Raw genomic sequence first — 24,928 nt, 5'->3', positions numbered from 1 at the left:
TTTCTGAATTCTTCTTCATTCATCTTCTTATGATCATAACATTTTGTTGGCAACAGGCCAAAATCTCCTGTCTCCATTTTCAATTATTTTTATTTTTCTCAATTAATCAATGCAACTGGTCTCCATTTAACTCTGTGAGTTTTTACAAATTCTAAACCAATAAAAAGTGTCAAGCATTATTCTGACTGTGATCATTCAGTGTTAAATTATGTGAAAAAACTGTGTTTTATTATTTTATTTCCTGAAAAGTCAGAATTTTGAAGATAGAAGGTTTTGGCCCCACGCCAACGATATGTAAAGTTCTAATGCTGTTATAAACAAAGTTACACACAGTGGTAAACTCTGTTTTTAAACTTATACACAACTTTATATTTCGTGTGTGCCCAGTGTCTCACTATGACTCTGGTGTTTGGGAGTTTCAGAGCTATGAGGGCCTTCTTGGGAGTACTCAAATACACATCAGTCTGGGGTATGAATGGAGATAGGAGATGGGAGTGTCCAAACATCGGACACAAATGCTGCAGACTCACTAAAAAGATCTTTAATTGGGGTCATTTTTGTTGTAATCCTTACAAAGCAGACTAATTTTGTAAAGCCTGACAGTAAAGACAGAATGTCCTGTTTAATGCTAAGCTGTTCAAGAGATATGCAACTTTGTAATTGCTTGTAAAGTTTCGCAGGGACACTGCAACAGCATCTCTGATGTCTTATAAACTTGATGAGGGTCGGGCACATTTTGAGCATGACGCATAAATAAAATACCATCAGTCAAGTATAAGGGCACATAATTTTCTTCAATGCACATAATATTTCTACAGTGCTGCACTGCTGATGGAAAGACACACACATATAAGAGGTGCTGTATGAGGATGATTTAAGATGATTTAGTACTAAAGCAAAGCATTACTTAACTCTATTGGATTTGTCATTTAAGCATGTTCTGTAGTGAACAGAAAGCAGCAGCTGTGCTGAGCATAATGATAACAGCCTTATAGGCTTCTATTTCAAACATTTTATAAATTAATGAAGCATAGATAGAAAAATATTTAAGCACACTGGAAGAATTATATAGGAAAATGGTATTTAAGAAGGGAACAACACACTCTAAAAAATTCGTTGCACTACAGATGATAACACAATCAACAGCCATCACTCACCTTGCTGTACATTGTGGATAAGAGCCTGGAGTTCAGGGATGTATTCTGCCTTTTCCCGCAGGGCGTCCAGAATCATGTGGTTATGGGATGAGCCAATCACATCAGTCTGTCTAAGCTGACCCTCCAACAGTCTGATCTGAGCCTCCCTCTGAGCCACCTGTAAGCTCTGTGCACACACAAAGACCAGACAATTCAAGCATGATGATGTACTGCTAGGTATTAATAAAACACCAGAGATCAGACCAATCAGTGGAGATAGAATGTTAAATTTTCGGTGTGGGTGTTTCTAGGTAGTTGACACATTGAAAAAGAAGCATCATAGTGTAGTACAATGAGACATCACTAGATGGCAGCAGACCACTGTTTACAATAAATGCATGTCACTAACATTAAACACCAAAAATTACACAGTCACCTGTGTAACACAGATGTAGCACAGTCACACCTCCATCAATGCCAGATTGACACGCTACATTTTGGGACTTTTTAAACAATGTAAACTTGCCTTCTCAATGGAGGCCTTCAGGAAGTGGTCCAGCAGGTTGCGAGCCTCAGCCAGAGAGCAGGAGCTGATCACCACTGATGTGTCCACTGAGTCCAGCTCATCCTGAGGGGGACCAGAACCAACAACCCCATGTATTACTGAAGCCCTTATGACAGATAAAAGGCAAACATTTTATCTTTAGCATGAGCTTGAGTGTTTGTGCATTCATACCTTGGTCTCTTCTATCTGTACAATGGTGGCTTGGCAGTCAGACAGGCTGTCATTGATGTAGTCTATGTTGGCATTGAGCACCTCAATCTCCTCGTTGATTTCAAGAAGGAGGCGGTCTTCTGCTTCGGGCCCCTCCCCATCCGCCATCAGTACCTCCCTCTTGTGCGAAAGCGCTTCCTGCTGAGCTGTTAACTCCTCTCGCTTCTGACTCATAAAAACATGAATGTGTGCAAAGAAAGAGAAAAAGTTAGGGCTATGATTACAAATATTGTCAAGGAAGAACTAAATCTGAAGTGGTGTTTAAACTCCTGGAAAAAAAAATACATTTGGAACACATGTCCTCAAATCAAGCAGTGCAGGGCCATCAGCATTTCTGAAAAGATCAGTCCAGCAGAGTGTGGTAATGCATGTTTTTAACAATGAGTCTCTGTGAAAAAAGGAGGAAGGAAAAGCCTGGCCTCACTTTGGTTTCAGCTCACAGCTAAAAAGATGAAGTAAGCCAAAAAAGTGTGCCTTATGAAACTGTGTCTGCTGCTCCTGAAAGTATGTGCATGCTTGATTGTAATTTACTGAGCTTTAACTTAAACCATCATAATTACTGCCCATCCTACTCAGTTTTTGGCTGCTTGTTGTACAAAATGATCATAGTAATACCATTTCAGAAAAGACACTTCTTTAAACGTTCATCATCCAGTAAAGGCCATCTGTACCTTAATAAGGCGATCCATGTCGGCTTCCACATTAGAGATTGTCATTCTTTGCATGACAATGTCCATGATGCGACGCTCCAGGGTTTGCCACTTCTGTCGAGCAGATTTGGAGAAACTGCTGGCTCTGCCTGCTGCTGCGATGCTTCCCAGACCTGCTGGCTTACGCTGCAGCTTCTTCCTACTGCTGGAGGGAGACAAGAAAGAAGAGAGAAAATCAGGGACAAAAGAGAGAAGAGATTAGGAGATGAGAAGGAGGAAGATATACATGAAAACTGTTCAAAAGTTAATCATCAGTTTCACAAAGTTAAAAACAGGACAAGCTGGGTTTAATTATGCAAAGTTGTTTTAACCGCTAAGAGGCAGCAGAAGCAACCATGACATATTGTCATTTTTAAATTGATTTCTGCTAAATGCTCCACTATGTGCAAAAATCCAATCAATATCTGTCTTTGTACAGCTTTTAACAGAGTATATTCACTGCAGGGTCATCAAAACTACCTAAAAATACATTGCCTGATTTCCAAAACAAGTAAAAATGCTGTGAGAGTAAACTAAAGCTGGAAAGTTGTGTCACAAAATGCTGAACAATTAACTTTTGAGCTAACTCTTCAGACAGGTGATGTGTCTTTATGTAATGGTTGCAATGCATTTCAATGCAGAAATCTTAAACTTGTGTAAACATGCATCCATCTTACCCAATGACTCTGGTTCCATCCATGCTCCCCTCACTCTCCCCGAGGTATCCAAACCCATTGTGCTTGTTGTTCCACTGCCTCACCAGTCCACTCACTGACCTCCCAGTCTCAGGTTCAGAGCTGCTCGCTGTTGTGCTGGCTGATAACTCGGCTCCAGAGTCTGTAACTGAGGGTGTCTGGTTCCAGCGGGCCACGCGCCCGGCTACACGGTCTGACATGGGCTTAGCAAGGCGCCGCAGGGCAGTCACCTCTTGAGTCTTCCTGCGCAGCACCAGCTCCTGCTGCCGCTTCTGGGACTCAAGAGCTCGGATCTGATACTGATGGACAAGAAGGAGAAAAAATGTTCTTTCATATTTCTTCGGTCGTTTTTTTTTTAAATGTTGTTCAGATGTAAATGAGATTCCTGAGGCTTTTTTTGCACAGCAGCTTACAAAGTTATGATCATGAAAGGATTTTAGACTTAAAGATGAAAGTCTTCATAACAGGATTATAAATAAAGCCTAAGGTATGACAGCAGTTTTGTTTCCATGCTTATTACTTAACCTTCTTCTTCTTCTTCTTCAGGGAAAACATTACAGATGGAAATTAAGGTCATAAATGTGCATACTTATCTTCAAAACATTAACTTGGTATCAAAAATCTGTATGCAATATGAACATTACATAAATGATTTTTAAATGTGTCACCCAGTCAAACAGATGGGGCCCAATTTGCATATGCACACATGCATTCAAACACTAACACCTTCTCATGAGTGTGAATCATCTAACTAAACACAGCAGTGATTTAAATTTGGACCATGTTGAAAACAGATGTAACATAGATTAAACATGAATTATGACATTTCTTATACTGCTCTTACTAAATCTGCTGACACATTTAGACATCTATTCCTTAAACACAGGAGCAGATGGATTCTGACCTCTTGTCGTCGCTGCTCCTTCTTGAGCTGGGCGATCTCTCGGTTCCTCTTTGCCTCCACCATCCTCCTCCTCTGCTGCTCCTCCTTCATCTGTTTCATCAGTGCCACCTGGAAAAAAGTCAAGCATTTAGCTTTCTAAACTGCTAAAAAATTGTGATCATTCATGCTCTTCAGCTCTTCCACTGATTATCCCTCCTTACCTTGGCTTTCTTCATCTCATTGACCTCTCCCTGGAGTTTCTTTAGTTCCCGCTCATACCTCCCCTGGTTTTTGAGGAGACGAGCATGCTCTTTTTGTGCAGCTTGTAGCTTAAGCAGGTCTCGGTTCATCTCCTTAAGACGTTTCTCATACTCCTGTTTTATCTTATTGGCCTTTTCCTCTGTGTAGTTCTCCATGGTCACTGCAACCATGAAATAACCTTTTAGATCTTACTTTATTTGACAGTTCTTCATTTATTGACAAGCGTCTAAATGGGCCTGTTAACCACAGATCTCATGATGCATGAACTCACTGAGGTTCTGCAGGACGCGATCTCTCTCCAGCTGTGTGTCTCGGATCTTGTTCTGCAGCAGGATGAGTTTCTCCTCATACTGCAGCTTCAGCATCAGCAGCCTCCGCTGGCTGTTCTCCAGCTCATCGATCAGCCTCTGTTTAATCTCAATCTCACAGGTCAGATCAGCCAGGTCTGCCTGGAAGTTAGCTGTGCAAAGAAAGAGTCAGTTAGTTAAATATCAAAATGGTACTGCTATAGCCCACGTCCAAGTCTTAATATGAGCAAATGTTTCAGCATTAAAAGTAACTTTAAAGAAAGTAATCCTCTTTCTTATGATCTTGTTTACTGTTACAGTCATGGATGAAAGTATTGGCACCCCTGGAATTTTCCCAGAAAATACACAATTTCTCCCAGGAATTGTTGCAACTACAAATGTTTTGGTATACAAGTTTATTTCCTTTACATGCATTGGAACAACACAAAAAAAGCAGAACAAAAAGCCAAAATTGACATAAATTTACAAAAAAAAACTCAAAAGAATGGGCCAGACAAAATTGTTTGCACCCTCAACTTAAAATTTGGTTGCACACCCTTGGGAAAAAATAACTGAAACCAGTCAGTTCCTATAACCATCAGCAAGCTTCTCAACTGGAATTTTGGACCACTCTTCTTTTGCAAACTGTTCCAGGTCTCTCAGATTTGAAGGGTTCCTTCTTGCAACAGCAATTTTGAGATCTCTCCATAGGTGTTCAACGGGATTTAGATCCGGACTCATTGCTGGCCACTTCAGAACTCTCCAGTGCTTTGTCTCCAACGACTTCTTGATGCTTTCTGAGGTATGTTTCTGGTCATTGTCCTGCTGGAACACCCATGACCTCTGACACAGACCCAGCCTTCTGTTAATAGGCCCTACATTGCGGCCCAAAATCTTTTGACAGTCTTCAGATTTCATGATTCCTTGCAAACAGTCAAGGCACCCAGTGCCAGAGGCAGCAAAACAACCCCAAAACATCTTTGAACCTCCACCATGTTTGACTGTAGGTACTGTGTTCTTTTCTTTGTAGGCCTCATTCTGTTTTCTGTAAACAGTAGAATGATGTGCTTTTCCAGAAAGCTCTACCTTAGTCTCATCTGTCCACAAAATGTTCTCCCAGAAGGATTGAGGCTTACTCAGGTACATTTTTGCAAACTCTAGTCTGGCTTTTTTATGTCTCTTTGTCAGCAGTGGGGTTCTCCTTGGTCTCCTGCCATAGCACTTCATCTCATTCAGATGATGATTTATGGTCCGAGCTGACACTTTTGCACCTTGACTCTGCAGGACAGCCTGAATTTGTGTGGAAGTTGACTGAGGATGTTTATCCACCATTTAAACTATCCTGCATTACATTCTTTGTCAATTTTTCTCTTCTGTCCACGTCCAGGGAGATTAGCCATAGTCCCATGGGTTATAACCTTCTTGATTATACTACGCAGAGTGGACAAAGGAATGATCTCTGGAGATGGTCTTGTAACCTTGAGATTGTTCATATTTTTTCACAGTTTTGCTTCTTAAGTCCTCAGACAATTCTTGGCTCTTCTTTCTCTTACTCCGTGCTTGGTGTGACACACACAGGAACACAACACAAAGGTTGAGTCAACTTTTACACATTCTAACTGGCTTCAGGTGTGATTTTTATATTGCCAGCACCTGTTACTGCCACAGGTGAGTTTAAATGTGCATCACATGCTTGAAATAAAATGATTTACCCACAGTTTTAAAAGGGTGCCAATAATTCTGTGCGGCCCATTTAGAGTTTTGTGTAAAAATATGTATATTTTGGCTGTTTTTTTGTGTTGTTCCAATGTACATAAATGAAAAAAACGTGTATACCAAAAACATTTGTAATTGCAACAATTTTTGGGAGGAATGGAGTATTTTCTGGAAAAATTCCAAGGGTGCCAAAACTTTCGTCCATGACTGTATGTCATAGAGTGGCATCAGTTTTATTTTCCCCTGTTTCATTACTCATGAAAATTCCTTAGAGAGGCTCAAAGATTATGCAAGCAAGACAATGGGGAAAATGAGATTTTAATGCTAAAATGCTAGCAAAAATCAAAGCTAATTTGACATTAAATACCATTATTAGCATGCTGGTAATTACCATGTGGCAAAAACACAAAAAATAGAAGGAGGTTGTTACAATTTATTGATTGATATCCAAAACAGATGACCACACAAGAGGAATTCAAATGAATCAAAATGAATCAAAATGAGTTAAGATTTATAAATCTGTGTGATTTCATCTGATGTTTTTAAATATATACTGTTATTTATGAGGAAATTTCAACCAGGGGAATGTCAAAGGTCAAAGGGTTTCATCTTCTGGGTATAAAAATTGTCCATTAAATAGTTGGGATGTTTCCGTCTTTTTTAGAATGACTGATACTGACCAAACACTGCAGGCATTTTCTCACATCTGTTAAAAACTCACCTTTCTCATCAGAGTCTGAGTCTGAATCCACCAGGCTCTCGTCACTGTCGAACCCATCCTCCTCCTCCCTGCCTTCCTCCTCGTCCTCCCCTTCGTCTTCATCACAGCCGCTCTCCTCCTGCAGTGGAGACATGATGTCCTGTACACACACAAAGAAACGTCACACTTTGCTCTGTTTCGGATCATCAAAATGCTGACAAATGGAGTTCAGTTTACCTCAGTGTAATTATCATCTGAGTCTATCTCTCCATTCTCTCCGTTTTCACGACTCTGCCCGTTCTCTCCATTCTCATGAGTGTGCAGTTTCACTCTCTTCTTCAGACCCTTCTCCAACTCTGGACTATAGGAGGAAAAAATACATGGAGGTCAAAGATGGAAGTGAGTCTATGTGGTTTTGTTTGCCTAAAGTCTCATGAAATTCTTTTCACTTAAATATTTCCACCTGTCACTCAGTGTCGGTCTAATTCACCTAGAGCACTAAATGATGTTTAGATCCATTACCAACCATTAAAAATACTCTCCTCATGTAAGTTAGACGCCGCACGCTTCAGGCAACTTCCATTAAGACTGTGGGAGTTCTGCCAAGTCATATGCTAACATCAACGTTAGACCTCTGAAGTCATTAGGAATGTCATCTTCTGCTCATCTAACCCTTTTTTAAAGACTTCATCCTTTATTGCTATTTTTATCTCCCCTTTGCTTTCTCTTCAACAACTGTCCAGCTTATTCCCCATCACATCTCCAAAATCTCATCAACCTCCACGTTTATTCCATTAAACTCATTTAGGCTGTTAGGCTAAGTACTCTCTTCTCTCATGACCCACTGGCCAACTGAATCAGACCGTCAATGTCCAACCAGCATTACTACCCAGCGCTGGCTGCATCCCAATTCTATTCAGAAGCTGGCTGTCCCAAAACTCTAATCGACTTGTGATGTGCCTCTTAAGCTAGGAGAGCGAAGCAATGAGGAGGGAATAGAGCACAAGCATGAACAATTATGTACTCAACAGGCTCCCTTGGCTTTTAAAACAGTCACAGGTTAATTGAAAAGGGTTTAAAGGGATTAAAGGTAAATTAAATGTACATCACGTTACGGTGCTTGAATAATTGGGGAAATAGAGCTTCCTGGAACTCTGGGAACTTTCCTCCTGTGCCCCAGTTTATTTAATATATTACACTATTTTATTCAAAATGAAGGTACGTGTCATTCTATCCTCACCTCATCCTCCTCTGCCTCCTCTCCTTCTTCTTCAGCCTCTCTATGTCCAGCTTGGCCCGACGTAACACATCTGTCATCTCAGCCTCCATGGACATGGGAGCAGGAGAGGAGCCAGGTGGGTGGCCGGGGGCAGGGGTGAGGGAAGAGGAAGGGAATGGGGAACGAGAGGACATTCGGGCTGCGTGCCGTCGCAGTGACTCGTTCATGGCCTCGCTCTCAAGTAGTTTGGTTCTGATCGAGCAGAAAGAAAGGATCACAATAAGATGAAGGTTATAAAAAGTCATTAATTTACATTTCCTTTCTTTAAAAGTCAGTGGTTTTTAAGTTAAAGCTGCTCCTATGTTTTTTCAGAGACTGTAAAACTTTTGAAGGAAGACAACACATTCTTTCTCTAACAAATGCTAAACTGAATTCATGAGTAGAGAATGTAGCCTTATACACTCAGACATAGTATGGAGTTTCACCTCTTCATTCAGCCTTCATCTTGTATGATAAGTAGCATAGAGTAGCTTTATTTGGCTGTCACTGGAGAACTGTAAGTAAAAACTTGTGAAACAAATAATGCTAAGTCACCTCATTGACCTTTTGGCTCTCCTCTTTTTGTGGTTCTCTTTAACTAAACCTAACATTCACTGTTCCCAGGAAGAAACTATCACTTGGTGTTACATCTTCTGCTTCTTAGCATACAAGGTATAGCTATCAAAAAACAAGACTAATGCTATAATACAGTTCTATTGAACAAAACATTTTTTAATGTCTTTCAGATGTGATCAAAGAAAGAAGGATAAAGTCACACAGTGATGGATCAAGTGAATAGGGAGGGTGATCAAGCACTGTGATTCATTTTTGGGGCAGGAACTGCTTTACTAAGAGTGCTTTTCTAGAACTTTTTAGTGTAGATAGTAACAGTGCAGATTCACCATTGAACTTCTGCAACAAAATCATACCCTTAATGTCAAGGAAAACGATCAACATGGCCTTGAATTTGGACTTTCTTTGTCATGCTTTCGTGCTTTGACAATGGTGTTTTCCAAAGCATTGACTGCCGTTTTGTCCCAGGATCATGTTGGAAGATCAAAGTTTCATTGCATCTAATCACTCCTTCTAAAAAACTGTTTCCTTCAATTTGTACTAAAATATCTCCACAAATTTGCTTGCTTTTCTCTTTTGATCAGGAGTTAGAAGTTTTGGCACCTCTTTTTATTCTGTTCAAATTTCCATGCAAAACTGTCTTTTTATCAACGGAGACCATTTATGCTATCATTCTTATACTAAACCGTAGATCATTTCAAGCCATTTGTTTAATTTATTGAATGTTTTCAGAAGTTTTTGATGTGCATGGATGCCCAGAGGATGTTCATCTTGGACATCCTCTCTGCCTTCACAAAATTTTTGGTCCATTCAAACATGTGCACGTGACATGCAGTGTTCCCCATACACCTCAGTTAATGTACAAAAAGATTCAGCTGCTGTTTTGTTAAATTTTACCAAATTTAAAGATAATGCATCTTCTTTTAAACTAATCACTACTAAACACCTTAGCAAAAACGCCCTCACTTCAATCACTTTCACTTCAAGTGGTGAACTGAAGACACTTATTGGAAACTTAGAGCAGTTGTGCACGAATACCCAACCTTTAATATAAAACACTCAATGTTCCCATTGAACCGCATGTTTTTATTCTCAAAAGCACAGTTTTGTTATTTAATTTTCATTCTACTTCGTGTTTATCACTGCTTTATTTTGGGCATTTTAAGAAGGACTCATTCAAAAATCCTAAAGACTTTAAGGGGATGGAACTGGAAGTGTTAAATGCTAACAAAATTCATGTTTACAGACTCTTTTCTGCATTGATCTATTGGCTGCTAGCTGAAATTATACATATAAACAACATATTATAGGTCAAAAAGAACAAAAGCTGCAATATTACCTCAGCTCTTCAACCTCTCTGATGTAGTTTTGGATTAAAGCTCCGATCTCCTCATTGCCTTCACCTGCAGGTCAAAAACAAGGAAGAAACTTGACTCCAAGGTATGTAACGAACTTCAAACTTTAAGTCTAATGTAAGGAGTAAAACTTACTTGACTTGGTGAGCAGAGTGCTGACCTCATTGGCCAGTAGATGTGTTACTCTGGTGTTGAGGTGGTCGATGGTCTCCTGCATGGCCTTCACTCTGAGGCGCAGTGTGTCATTCTCTCTCTGCAGCATGGCGTTCTCCTGATACAGGTCACTAAAGCCCTCTGAGCCATCCTCACAAGCAACACGCTTCCCCTGCACAGAAGAGTCAAAATAGTCAACAATGATTCCCTGAACTCCACGTTATATTAAGGGAGCTAGACGATGAAGTAAATATTAAAAATTCAACTTCCAAATCCACAGGCCAACAACTCACAATGCTATTGTTTTGAACCCACTGGTCAGTTTGCTCTTCAAGCACCTATTGTTGTTTTCTGAATGATGAATGCTGCAAACATCCTGTTGTGTAAGCGCCAAACAGAGAGTCACTATCTTATCCATTTGCAACTCACAGACATCATTACCTTCACCAGTCCAACACTCTATTACTTCCAGACTCCAGTCACATTACATTCCTTATTACCACATTTAGTTCAGCTCGCAGCTCCTCGTCCTGGACACTCACTCACTTCGCTCTAGTAACTGTGGTAACCCCCTTAAATCATATAATAGACCGATGAATCCGCTAAACGGTTGCTCGTAGCCCCGGAGGTCAAAGCTGATGAAAGAGTGGAGACTCTTGGCAGACTTGCTTTGAATTTTCTCCTTATTTCTTGTCACATTTCCTTGCATCATTCTCCACTGTATCTTCTTTCTGCTGAGCTTCAAAGCCAAAGCTACAGGATCAATTTATGTCTGCATTACACTGTAAAATAATGCTGACACTGCACTGATTAATCCTCATAATGCAGAGCTGCTGTATAGTAGAGGCTTTAATGGAGGTGCGTGTTCCAGTAAAGATCTTTAATTTGATAGTGTAATCAGCTGCAGCAGCCTCGGCCTCTAATATTATCTCCTCTTACTCTCATTAGTGTTGTCTTTTTTCTTCTTTTGCTCAGCTTCTATTTTCAATTTCATCCATCATAACACCCGTCTCTTACAGCATCATTGCATCAAACACACTGACAGCCTCGTGTTGTCTCTCGTCTTCCACCTGCCACTTTCTATTCTTCATCCCCTCTCATCTCTTTATGAGCTCCTCCTTGTTTTCATTACCCTAAAATCTTTTTTCCCTCAGTCTTTTTTATCACCCATCCATCCATCCATCTCTCACCGCCTTGTACTCCATCAGCTCCATCTGAAGGCGGGCGATCTCAGCACGCAGGGCACTGATCTGCTGGCTGGTCTTGTCCTGGTTCACTACCACCTTGTTCTTGATGTTTCGCGCTCGGTTGGCGTACTTCAGCGTGTTCAGGGTCTCCATGAAGTCCCGGTCTGATGGGCTGACACAGGCAATCATCACCGTGCGACTGGGGAAGAAGAAAGCATGAAGGTATTCAGATTTTCACCTTGGAAAATTAGGTTATCAATGTGTTCAAAAGTTCAAACACTGTGTTTTTTGGTGCTAAAAGAATCTGTCTTTAACCAGCATGTTGGTTGTCTTACAAAAAAACAAAGGGTGGAATTGGGCTTCTTCCTCTGAAACAAACACTTTTTTTTACCATGCAAGGAAACTTATTAAGGCAATGTTTATGTCTGTAATTGATTAAAGTGATATTCTTCAGATGCACACCGCATCATCTTCACTGAAAATGTTGCACTCAGTGTACAAGTCGTTTTGTTCCTGATGTGGGTTTTCACACTCATCACTGTGTCTTGTATGAGAGAGTTGCGAGTCAAACTTGTGCAACTGAAGGATTGAACACTGGCACATCTTCCTTTATAAGACCATACTACTCACTCAACTCAAGTGCCATGGAGGAATCAAGTAGACGGTGTTTGCTGCTGCAACCTTCTCTTTTTAAGCTTTCTTTCTGTTCTGATCATTCTAATCCCTGACCAGTTTTATTGACGTTCAGTCAGGAACACTCTCATCATACATTTTACCATATTATGGCAAAATTAAAATACAGTTTTACTTGGTGGAGAAGATTCACCTCAAAAGATGCTCCATAGGTTAGCCAAGCAGCATGCTGACTTTCCAGAGAGTGCATAGCTAGAAACTCCTATATGGATGGATACATTAATGACAATGCTACCGAATAAAATAAGATAACGTCAAAAGCAATTAATACATAGTAGTATGAATCTCAATATGAAGGTGAACAACCTTATGTTATAAAGGAGGAGGCCGGGGTGGAGGAGGTTAAGCTTTGCTAGCCGCAGTGTGATGTATCAGTGTATCAATGTAAACAGAGATTAATGAGAAGTATTTCTCATATTTAAATGGACCGCTGTGTTGAGCAAAAGAGCTGTGGGAGCTGAGAGCTGATAATTGCATGCATGTTTGTGTGAGTATTCATGTGTGCATGTCTGAGAAGAGCATGTTAGCTTGAAACGTCACTTACTGCAAGATAAATCCTTCAACAGGAGCTTCCTGGTGTGAACCTTCTTGCTTCTTTATATTTGTTTGTTTTGAATGCAGCACTCACTAAGGAATAAGCATGTCTTATTTTGGTGTTCTTCTACACATGTGTGCATACCTGTTTCCTCCCAGTGAGTCCTGTAACAGACGAGTGAGTTTGGAGTCTCTGTATGGGACGTGTCCCCCTTTTTTAGTTTGGTCCCCTAAAGCACTGATCACATTTCCCAGGGCCAGCTACAACACAGAAATACAAACATAGATAAATACTCAGAATTTAAGCACAAACAAGGGTTCTGTAAGTATGTTATAAACATGCTGGAGGAGAGACATCTAAAAACAGTGAGTAAAATCACAGTGGAAGAGCCGACGTATGTTTCATCATCTTATTTGTATGCATGTTTCTTGCCAATCCAGCCATACACACAAACACAAAGTCTCACCAGTCCACAGTTGATGGAGATTCCCTCTCGAGCTCTCTCTCCTGTAGCTCCAGTGCGTTTCAACCTCTCAGATCCAGCGAGGTCCACAAAGTGAAACTTTGCCATCAGGGTCTCAAACTCAGGCTGGGCAATTGGGCCTGAGTCCACACCATTCAACTCCCCGTTCTCCCCTCCTCCATTCTGTGAGCAGGGATGCACAAAAACAATCATGAGTTCATCAACTGGAATCTTACTTGAAAACAACAATTATTACATCACCTTCAGTGATACTCTGATGGTAAAACTACGTCAATTTTCCTTTGTTTTTGTTTTTTATTTTGCATTACTTTCATTGTCTCTGACCTCATTCTTGTACTTCTGAAAATAGATCCACATCTTTTCACTTTATTCATTCATTTTTTATCCTCATGGTTTCTAAACTCCTTCTGCTCCAACTATCCAACAGATATTTCAGGATTAAATAATAAAACCCAAAAAACAGTCTCACCATTTGAGGCTGCTGGCACACTCTCATCTGACAGAGGTGGATGGTGAAGATGGCGTGTGAGCGGGAGCTTTGAGCGTTCATCTGGGTGCTGGCTGTGGTGCGGGACAGAGCGCCAAGCTTCAAACACTGCAACAGCTGCAAAAAGCACACAAAATAGAGGATGTTTGGTAGGGATAAAAAATATTGACTGCATGCTCTATTGCTGGCAGACTACTGTCAGAGAACAGTAGATTCTATGCAATCATTTGGTTGATTTGAATCTTTCTATGATCTTAACAGCTTTTCTGCACACTCAATATACTGTCCGCTGCTAGATTTATTCTCCCTAAATCAATGGTAAGATCAACAATATCATTTTTTAACTTCCTACAAGTCTATTTTTAACTCTGTTTTTTCCTAATCTTCCTTTTTTCTCTTTGTCCATCCCTTCAGCACTTTTATCTCCTCCCTTTCTCTGTTCTGACATTCTCCCTTTTTCCAGGAGTTCCCATCTGTCCCCACTTATTTCTTAACAGCCTGAAATTTTGGGGAATCTAATACAGAGATGACCTCTACCAAATTAAGCCTTTTTTTCTCTACTTTGTCTGCCACTTAACAATCTGCACACATATTTCTTAAACACTTCATCGTCTATTTGAGAAGAGAGTAAAGAATAAACCCATAAGAGCTTTGACTGAAGCCATCCTCCTAAATCACCACCTGCCACCTCTTTTAACCTCATGACCGTGCCTCGTCATATCTCTACTAGCAGACATTCGTCCTGCCCTCCTGACCCCATCACAGCCTCCTTATTCCACTGATGTACTCCCTGTTTCTTGTATCTGGCAGCTTCTCAAGAAAGCATAATCTCAAACAGTCAGAGGCAGCACGTTGGAGCAGAGTCTCTCTTAATGTCCTTCAGTCTATTCTCTGTTTTTGTGGACTGACCACCAGATGGTTGTTTGTTTGGAGTGGCGGCAGATCTCCAGCAGCTCCCATACTCTACCTCAAGCTGTCAACATTCATCCACATAATAACAGTTAACCCTTTGCTGTGTAATACCTTTCATTTTTAACACTTCTCCAATCTAAAATTATAGGAAATATAATAGAAAAACATGTATGAAATGACACTTTTATTCTGTTATGGTAAGATTTGCAGTCCTTATTTGCTGTTCCTAAGGTGTTAATATTAAAATCAATAAGTCAGATATGCACATTTATTTTGTGTTAAAGGATTACTTCTTTTAAAGAGTATTAACAGCATATCTAATTGAAAAAGATTGATCGAAAAAGCATAGATGATGATGGGTGATATACACAACAGTACCCAAATACACTCTTGCACCCACCTCCTCCTCTGATTGCACTAGTCTGGAGGTGACTCCTGTGGTGTAGATGCTGCCGCTGGCATCTTCGTGAATCTTAATGTTGGACTTTCTGCTCCGACTCTCTGGGTCCCTGGCTCCGTCAAACAGGTCCAGGATCTCCTCGTTGTACAACTGCATGACACACAAACACAAAGTTCACATATCAAAGAATCCATGCCTAAAACTACACCTCTGAGACAGCATTTTATGGAAAATTAAGAGAAATGATTCAAGCCTCTAAGGAGGTTGTCATGCATATTCTCTTCTTGACTCTCAGCTGTGTTTCTCATTTACACACAGGTCAGATAAATGACCTTAAAGAAATAAATGAGGGCTGCAGAGGTCAGCTGAACGCTCAGCTGTTCCCACCTACTGCCAAACACAACACACACACATCTGTTTACCATCAACAGAGATAACCTTTTGACCTGAGTCGTTCAGAAAACCCACAAGAAAAAGAGGGCGGGATAGACACAGAAAAAGAGGTGGACGAAAGCTATGTATTCATAATGCTCTTAGAGAATATTAAAATAATCTGATCATACACACGCTGACATGAACCATCATTTACCTCTAAACACATCCCAAACATGTGCCTGCCAGAGACCCCCTGAGGAAATGATTACATGTCATATTATCCTCCCTCACTCCTATGTGTCTTCCTCCACACAGTGATGAGGAATAATGTCAGGGGTAATGGCACACATTAATCAAGACCAACAAAGCCCAAGCAGACATCCCTGCTCATCTGTCATTGGGTTGTCCCTTCCTGTTTGCAGAAAGGGGGCTGATCCCCTCGCCTCTCTGTTTTGTCCCATCTAGTTAAAATTAATATGGACTGATATCCACATGTAAGCAAAGTCATAAATACAGTGCTGTTTACATATTGAATCAATCAGCTGTTACACATGTGTTCCTCTTTAACACGAGTGTGATACCCACCTCCAGGAACTGGGCGCTGACTTTAAACTCAGGTGGTTGGCTGCCGGCCTGCTGGGCGCGCACCCTCCTGCTCTGGATCCCCTCGAACAGCTGGTGGACAGCCCGCGGGATGATTCCCTGTTCAGGTGGACTCAAGCTCACATCGAAGCCCGTGCCCATGGTGTATGTCTTTCCTGAACCAGTCTGGAACAAATGACCTCAGATTTCATTTACTGTGTCCTTAAAATATCATAAAGATTAAAAGAAAGAAGAAGACTTTAAAAGAAATGTTGCAATCTCACTTATTTTTGGAGTTACTTAAGTATCTGTAGGGATCATAAAATGAAAGAAACAAAAGACACCCTAAATACAGCAATTATTATTTTCCTCAGCATTGTTTCTGAATTTAATTTAACTTTTAGGGGCCTGATGTGGCCCCAGGCCTCCAGTTGATGATCAGTGACCTAAGGGATTACTGTAGCTTTCCAAATGAAAGAAAAGTTCAAATTAAAATGTAAAGCAAATTTAATAACAAAGTCCTTGAAACACTTTGAAAAGCCAGTTTTGAACTACATTAGTGTACTGAATAATAATGAACAGTAAGGTTCTTTGACCACATGTCTGCGGCTCCAGGCCTGATAGTAACACTGATACACTGATCATAATCCATTTAGGCAAAGCATATGTTATTGTGTTTTTGCTTTCATGCCGTACCTGCCCATAGGCAAACACAGTGGCGTTGTATCCCTCAAAGCAGCCCTCGATGAGTTTGTACACACAGGCCTGGTAGATCTGGTGCTGCTCTGAGTTTATGTCAAACACAAAGTCGTACGTAAAGGCTTTGTCCTTTCCCAGCAGGACTTGCGGTTCTCCAGGTGTGACCAGCGTGCACACGTGGCAGCCCTCGATCTTCTCCTTGGCCATCTGAGGACGAATCCTGAGAAAGAAGCGAAAGAATATATGAATGAACAAACGATTAAAACATACATGAAAATTTAAATGGTTTCTGTGCAACAGTTTCCCAGCAGAAAAGCAGTGATTATGCCTGAGATCTTTCAATGAATTAAATTTCTGTGTAGATGAAGCATGATAATCTGATCCACACACACTCTACTTTGACCTAAGATCATCTGAAGTGCAAAAAAAGAACCATGGGAATCTGATAAAACAAAAAAAGTAATATCATGAGAAGACACACAAAGCTAAGTCATGACTGTTTATAGTTTTTTTTTTTTTTTCAGATCTCTGGTTAATGACAGAGCAGAGACGTTTAGGACTTTAATACCGCATCTATATTTTCCTTCTTCATTTACAAATAATCCAGTTCTGTGCAGCTCCCTTTGAATAAGTTTTCTTAAAAGAATGATCTCTTCACGCAAATCATTATCCGTCATTATCTGATAGACAATATATGCCTCTGGGAACAGATCAGGATTTCTTAGCAATTCTGGTGGAGCCACTGGTTAGCACAACTTCCAGCCTGACTTCCTTTTATATGATGTTCAAGCATGCAACGTATAATAAACTTGGTCAGTACTCATCTGTTTGAGTCTCAGTTAAACAATAGAATATAAGTTATACAACACCTTAACTTTGGCTCACTTAAACAGTATAAAATACACTTTTCTTATAATTTATTTGCAAATTTTCACATGTGTACAGCAACCTTAGTAGAAAATATCTAGGGTGCTTAGACACAAGTTTGGATGCACTTTATAGGGACCTTAAGACCTAATTATAAGACGAACTCTGGAGTGGAGAGAGGACTTTCTGCACTGAAAAATGCAGACTGTAAAATGAGATATTTATCTCAGAAACCTTTGAATACCCTTTGTTTTGAACCCAAAAGTGCGAGAAAGTCATCAATCATTTAGCGTCTGTTCAGACATTCAGGTCGTCCTCAAACATATTCTCCAAACTTTAAGTTCAACTACTAGAGGAAGTTGGCATAGTCCTTCAAATCTGTAGTCTGAACTCAAAAACAAACATACTCATCCAAGTTTATAGAGTGGAACCAAACAGAAATGTCAAACAGAAAAAAAAAACCCTGAGGACAAAAACAAACACATCAATGCCAGCACACTTGTACGCGCCGCTGATATAGAAAGTGAGTGGACGTGTAGAAAATTAGTAATGAGGCAACTCTGAGAGAAAGTGGAGCAAGCAGAGCCACTGGTGATGATAAGGCAGACTGTGGCTGATAAGTCATTATTACATCAGCTGTTAATCCCACAGCTCGGCACTGGCTGTGCTCTTTCCTGACAGGTAGTTCACTGCAGTTAATTGCTTTCACCTGACATCCCAGCTATAAAATAATCCCCGATTAGATGAGTCCAAAGGCGAGCAGATTGAACATATTTGAACTCAGTGACAGAATGAGGGCCGAGTGTTTAAATTTAGCGTCTTTTTAAGATGTTTGCCAGCTGAATGGCAGAAATTCCTGCTAGCATGATGCATGATGCCTGATAAGCAGAGATTCACTAAGAAGTGACACTTTCACAAACTTGTGCGGCAGCGCTGATTAATTTTGAGAAAAATGAGGGTATATTGTGGCTCCCATGTAATGCAGTGAAGATCTGTGACACAGCCTTGTGTTAATCTTGGGCTTTCAGAGTTACAATGTGGACACAGTGGGGAGGTAATCACTTTAAGCTGCAGAAAAAGGCATGAGCAAGCACTATCGGAGAGCTCAGTCCTGCTAAACCCCCTCTAGTTCAATCTTCAGGGGATGCAAATCAACTCTCTGCACACTGAGACAGCACCAGACTCCCAGAGGGATGCTTAAAACAAAGACGCACTCATATAGAGAGCGTGCAGAGAAATCCCTGACCACATACAGCTGCAGTCGAAACAGTAAGACACCCATGCAGTTCACACACAGCTCAAAAAAGCCTGCTCTACTATCTTCTCTTCACACATGGTTCCTCTGAAGCATGCATTAAGAACCGCACCCACCACCAACACTCACAATAATCCCCTCACCACACACCGTTATGCTGCAGAAACACACACACACAGCTAACGACAGCAGTTTTGGCTCTCTTTCAGGCCTGGAGGCATCACTAAAGAGGGACTTCCAGGAAGTGTTTAAAGTGTGTAAAACTGAAACAGCAATCTAACCCCTGTCACCTTTTTACAATGCAGTGAGACAGAGGCAGCAGCTCACAGACAGATGAGACACTTTAATTACTGGAGGTGACCTTGACACTGAGGGTAATGTATCTAAAACCACACGTCCCATATGTGTGCTGTTTAAGCCAATTATTAACATCAAGTGGAAAGAGAAGAGGGGGAGGGCTCTGAATCAGCAGAATAGACTCACTGGAGGTGTTTGTGTGTGCATGTGTGTGTAAAGGAGATGGAGGTCACTCCTCTTTCCTTTTCCCTGTTCATACCCGCCTCTGTCTTTTGTGTGTGATATTTATAGGTCTGAGGTGTAGTTTTTTTCCTCATCACAGCTCGTCTTGCTGAGCCAAGAAGCACTACAGGAGGGCTAGACCACACAAAGACTTTGACAGCAGTTGCTACACTACCAGGTCACAGGAGAATCATGTGGATAAGACAGAACAGCAAGGAGAAAGAAGGGCTCACATTGCTTCCTTGCACCATCCTGAAATGAGTCTAACTGGTGAGGCAGATGGCAGGAGGTGGATTGTTGTTTACATTAACGATTCTCTGTACGCACACAATGTAAAAGTGGAAACACAATGTTTCCATTGTTTGACTAAAGCTTAGTGTCTAAAAGGATTAAAATGCAAATCATATAGTCCAGGATGTTGTGGTTGCTGTTTAAGTTTTTTAAAACATGAATTCAACAGAATGACTCCTTTCTGACTGTATATTTATGTACAGTATTTGGCTGGCATTTTTTGGGCTCAGTTGCATTATATCAGTGGTTCTCAACCTTTTTAGCACATGACCCCAAAAATAAAGGTGCCAGAAACCGGGGACCACCACTGTACCTGAAGGTGGTTGAACAGAGACATGCACATTCAAGAATAGTCATGTGTAGACAAGGCCACCCATAAGGTGGTGAAATTAGATTTCAAAAGTAGCAAAAATGGGTTAGGAGTGGCAAAGAATAAGCAAAAAGAGGCAACAATTGGTTTAAGTGGCAAAAACGGCATACATAGTGGTAAAATGGGATTAAAAAGTGGCTGAAATGGCAAAAATGGGAGGAAAATTTGGTGAAATTGGATGAAAAATTGATATAAACAGGCAAAAATGGGTTAACTGAGACAGAAAAATAGTCAGTCAACAGTTAAAATGGGCAAAAAATGTGGTGAAAAAAAAGTGGCTGATAGGGGCAATAATGAGTCAGCAGAGAAGCGGTAAGAATTGGTTTAGAAGTGACAAAAACAGGCCGGAAAAAAAGTGGTGGAAAGGGTTTTAAATGGATAAAAACAGGTTTTAAGTAGCAAAAATATGTTGGCCAAACTGTTTGAAGAAAAAGTGATAAAAATGGGGTACAATTTGGCAAATTGGTGTGAAGTGGCAACAGTACAATTTAAAAAATATTCTTAGTATTGTTTAGGGCATCTGGAGACCCCCTCTCAGTGGGGGTTGCGAGACACAGACCCCAACGTTGAGAACAACTGCTCTATATCATAGGAAAAGATACAAGTAAAAAAAAAATTAAAAAAAGTCTGACTAATCATCTATATCCTGTAACCAGTAATTACAGTGTATGGAAGAGGATTGGGCCCATGGGTGACACAAACAGATAGAAAAATCATCCAATTATTTCCTGAAAGAAAAAGAAAGATTTTAATCCTTAAAAAAAAACATCCCTGCAACATCACTGAAAAAAAATTGGTTTGTTATCAGAACGCGTCATGATGTTACTGAAGTTGAAGTCATCCACAAGAAAAAAAAAAATCAAATATGATAGTCCAACTGAGAGTTTATTTAGTCAGAAATTTCAAATTTGGACTAACACAGCTATATAATGATGCCGGGGATTGATTTACTCTGGCATGAATAAACCTTAAGCAACCCAAAGCTGGCCTCAGCTTTGTGCATGCTCCTCAGTTTCCTCATAGGGCTTTGACCTGAAGATTTAACGGCATCAACCTAACTGTGTATGTACACACACTGTCTGATTCCTCAGACAGAAAGTGCAGTTCGAGGCCTACCTGAAAGTTACCATCCATCCTGCTATATCTTGTTTTAAGACACTACAGCAGCAGCTTGGTTTTAAAGCTTGGATTTTTTTCCAAATACAAAACTACAAGTTTCTTTTTCATTTTGATTTCCCTTTTGTCTCTCTGTGTTTATCATGGGGTCAACCAATAATGATTTTTCAGTGCTGTTAAGTAGCTCATGAGACTGATAACCAATGTTTGGAACAGACATACATTTATGATGATGCACAAAATTTCTTTAACGTGGCAAAAGTAACACTGCATAATCAAAAAAATGAAGGGAGATAATTAATTTAGCCTAGATTTAGCAGCATAAGGAACAGCACAGAGCAACACAGTAGCACCCAGGACTCATTTTGATTGTTGGTGACATCCAATCAAGTTTGGGTTGTACACAGGACATATATTGAGATTGTGGGGAGTGAAAATAAAGCCAGAAGGGAAGACAGACTTTGCAGTGGAACCAAAGTAGCACACTTTTTGACTAATTAACTTTATTTATCATCTGTAAAATTCTGACAATCAGGCTAACAATCAATCTACCTCTAGTTTAGTCATTTGAAAATCTGGCACACTGGCACTTTTAGCTATGATAGTGGACGTCATAATAATTATGTTTTCTTAACATGACCATGTTGGTATTGTCACTGGGGTCAAGTTGGCATAGTAGTGTTGGCGTGTGAAGCAGATTCTCTGGAGCACAGGTCAGTATTTCTGAGTTGGTGTCTTAGCTGAAGACTTTTACTCTCGTTATATAATCTTATCTCTAGCCTGCAGGGATTTCATAGTGTTTTTTTTTTAAGATTTAAGTTATAGATGTATTTTTATGTGAACTGCCTTTAGCAGGCTTTTGGCCATGTAGTACCAAAGTAGTCCCACAGATCCTGATGTGCCCCTCCACAAATAGAAATATTGCTAATCCTGGTATTAAGAAAATCATTTCAGAATTCCTTGATATGTTAACATGACCATTAATAAAAACATTGATTAGTTTAAGTGTGATAATTAGTTTATTTTTCTTTTAATGGACTCTAGGTTAGTATATATATATATATATATATATATATATATATATATATATATATATATATGAGAGAACAATTAGACAAGGAGTAAATCAACTCAAGGCAACCCTGTGGCCCTATACTTCATCTGCTGCCCTGTATACAATATTGATACCCATGTTTATACATTTAATATGCCACAAACGTTTGCTAAGCGTCTTCCCCACATCACAACAGAGTGAAACATTCCCATGACAAGAATGACGGGACTCTAAAAAGACTCGACATCAACTCAGGAAACACACAAACACACACAAAGAGTAACAAAAACAATGACAGGCTGTCAGGGAACCACAGGAAAAGAAATGGAGCAGCTATAAATAATCAATTCTCACATACACACATACACACCAGGGCTCAGCTGCTACATGAACATTTAAGCCAGCTGCACCAACAAAAGAAGGGATCCATAACATTGATCCATCAAATGACTCTCTCTCTCTCTCAGACTCACTAAAAGACATTTAACAGCTAAAAATAACAGAAAGCAGCACGATTAAATGTCTGTTTGAGACAGAAGGAGAGAGAGAGGCACACAAAAAGCAGATTGTGAATCCCTGATGCAGAAAATTTAGATGTCTATCTCGACTCATCTTTGCACACTAAGAGGAAAATGGTGAAAATACCCTGGGGATGAAACTGTCCCTGAAACTAACGATACACAAGCACAAACACACATATTCTTTTCTTTTGGAGTCTTTTTCTCTTTTTCTATACACAGATAAATAAAATTTTATCTTTACATACTACCCTGGTGACTGCTAATGCTCAAAGACACAAACAACCCACAAATGCACATGCACAGTCAGACACTCATTATCAGACACGCTCTGAGGGAATTCACTTATTATAATAATTATCAAACCCAATAGTGCTAATTAGACTGAAGAGAAAACACAAACAAGTAAACATAAGCACAAACAAATTCACAGTTCAACCTAAATAAGAGCCTGAGAGCAGTAACACTCATTGATGTCTGTGTGAGTGAACTGATGTGTGGTTTTCTTCTCACATTTGCACCATTAGATATCGTCTTTAAAACATTTAGAGTCTTCTTTTAATGTGTGACCAAGTTTGATTCTCTCTGCAGTTTGATTTACAACCCAGACCGGGGAAATTTTTAGTAGCACCTTGTCCTGTCCTATAAGGCATGTGGAAATGGTTAGTAAGGAGTCACAGAAGCGCTCCATCATTCACACATCTTCCTCACATTGCTGGTAGACTTATGGACCTACACTTCACTGTCCTTGTTGAGCAGAAAGAGGGGTATGAAGTTTTTACCCATATTCAAACAGATGCATTTACTTCAACTACATACTTTTAAAGAGAAGCTTAACCACAGAGTTTTGGTTGAGGTGTATCTACCCTAGAATGAAAAAAAGCCTATCAAACCTAATGGACAGGGCTGGGAGGGTGGAGGAATAAGACGTATTTACTCTTTGGTACTGTCCCATCAGCGGCAACATCATACAGTCCATGCTACCAGTGTTAATTTCATTGACTAGAACTATGACTAAAAATGTTCATTGACAGCCTTTTTTCCATGACAAAAACTAGACTAGACTAACAAAAATAGATCTGTGATGACTAAAACTGACAAAAATTAATTTTAGTTTTTATCAACATGACTACACCTAGACTAATATATAATGTTTTCGTCAGGCATTCAAAATCTGTGATATATCTCCACTGTGGGTAAAACTGTCAAAAAACAATGAAGCTGTAGCTATTCTGCCTCTAACGCGTTTATATTAACAGGCCTAAATTTTGTTTCTTGTCACAAGCATGCTTTTAATTGAAACAGTGATGTGTTAATATCAACCAATATTCCTTGGAGGGTGAGTGGCCGAGTAATGATGTGCTGTTCATGGACGAGCCTGTGCTGCAAAACGGCTCTTTAATGTGAGTCACAGTTCTTTGTCGTTATTTAATCCACATTAAAAAAGCCAAACTGGTCAGAATAAAGAGCTGTTTGGGAGCCAAATAACCAGCTCTACTGAGCCGAGCCAAATGATCTGGATCTCTTAAGAGAGGCGGATTTCCCATCACCACAAGGAGCAAGGCTGGTGGTTGGTGAGGCTGACATAATTGGAGGAAACACAGGTATGATCAGAGTTTAATGTGCCAAACAAGACCAAACAAGTCCGGTTTGGTTAGGGTTAGGTATTGTTTGAGTTTTTATGTTTTTGGTGCTAAATCAATACTTTTTATATGGTGCCAGTGCCTGAATCGATACTTGAGAGAATAAAAATTATGTTGAAAGTCCGCAAGAGAATAAAAGCTTTCTGGGTATCATAAATGATTTGCAGAAATATTTTTACAGGGTGCCAGCTGAACATGGGGTTCAGAAGAGAAGTCAGTGTAGCTTAACACATTAATTACACAAATTCTATAACATATTTCTAGCTTTTCATTGGTTGGCAGGATATTGAAATAAAGTATCATTATTTGCGTTGTGATTTGGTCCAGTACATATCGAATGTGTTGGTACCAGTACCACGTAAGTTCTGGTTTTCGATACTCATCCGAGTTTTTAAAAAGTTTTTCTTTTTTTTTGACCGAATATTTTACTACTTCTAGGACACAAAAGTAGCTAAAGAAT

General features: G+C 40.0%; 1 protein-coding gene across 9 annotated transcripts in view; it reads right to left on the bottom strand.

Annotated features, from left to right (window-relative positions):
- The window catches only part of kif21b (kinesin family member 21B), a 91,162-nt gene that overhangs the window by 35,064 nt on the left and 31,170 nt on the right, over positions 1-24,928 (bottom strand). For 7 of the 9 annotated variants that reach the window (XM_041783090.1, XM_041783094.1, XM_041783093.1 and 4 more), the window contains exons 2-21: positions 16,833-17,055; positions 16,140-16,322; positions 15,180-15,329; positions 13,850-13,984; positions 13,363-13,542; positions 13,041-13,156; positions 11,672-11,867; positions 10,464-10,653; positions 10,313-10,376; positions 8,383-8,613; positions 7,380-7,503; positions 7,164-7,302; positions 4,711-4,899; positions 4,400-4,599; positions 4,200-4,307; positions 3,278-3,594; positions 2,583-2,766; positions 1,873-2,076; positions 1,663-1,764; positions 1,158-1,323 (exon numbers count right to left, since the gene is read on the bottom strand). In XM_041783090.1, the coding sequence (XP_041639024.1) occupies positions 1,158-1,323; positions 1,663-1,764; positions 1,873-2,076; positions 2,583-2,766; positions 3,278-3,594; positions 4,200-4,307; positions 4,400-4,599; positions 4,711-4,899; positions 7,164-7,302; positions 7,380-7,503; positions 8,383-8,613; positions 10,313-10,376; positions 10,464-10,653; positions 11,672-11,867; positions 13,041-13,156; positions 13,363-13,542; positions 13,850-13,984; positions 15,180-15,329; positions 16,140-16,322; positions 16,833-17,055 (3,401 nt within the window). The remainder of the gene's footprint in view (positions 1-1,157; positions 1,324-1,662; positions 1,765-1,872; positions 2,077-2,582; positions 2,767-3,277; positions 3,595-4,199; positions 4,308-4,399; positions 4,600-4,710; positions 4,900-7,163; positions 7,303-7,379; positions 7,504-8,382; positions 8,614-10,312; positions 10,377-10,463; positions 10,654-11,671; positions 11,868-13,040; positions 13,157-13,362; positions 13,543-13,849; positions 13,985-15,179; positions 15,330-16,139; positions 16,323-16,832; positions 17,056-24,928) is intronic. The other 2 variants (XM_041783091.1, XM_041783092.1) reach the window with 2 other exon arrangements.

The sequence above is a fragment of the Cheilinus undulatus genome, linkage group 3 (genome assembly GCF_018320785.1).
Source record: "Cheilinus undulatus linkage group 3, ASM1832078v1, whole genome shotgun sequence".
NCBI lineage: Eukaryota > Metazoa > Chordata > Actinopteri > Labriformes > Labridae > Cheilinus > Cheilinus undulatus.
Note: the sequence above shows the minus strand (reverse complement) of the source record. Positions and strands in the feature narration are given on the sequence as shown.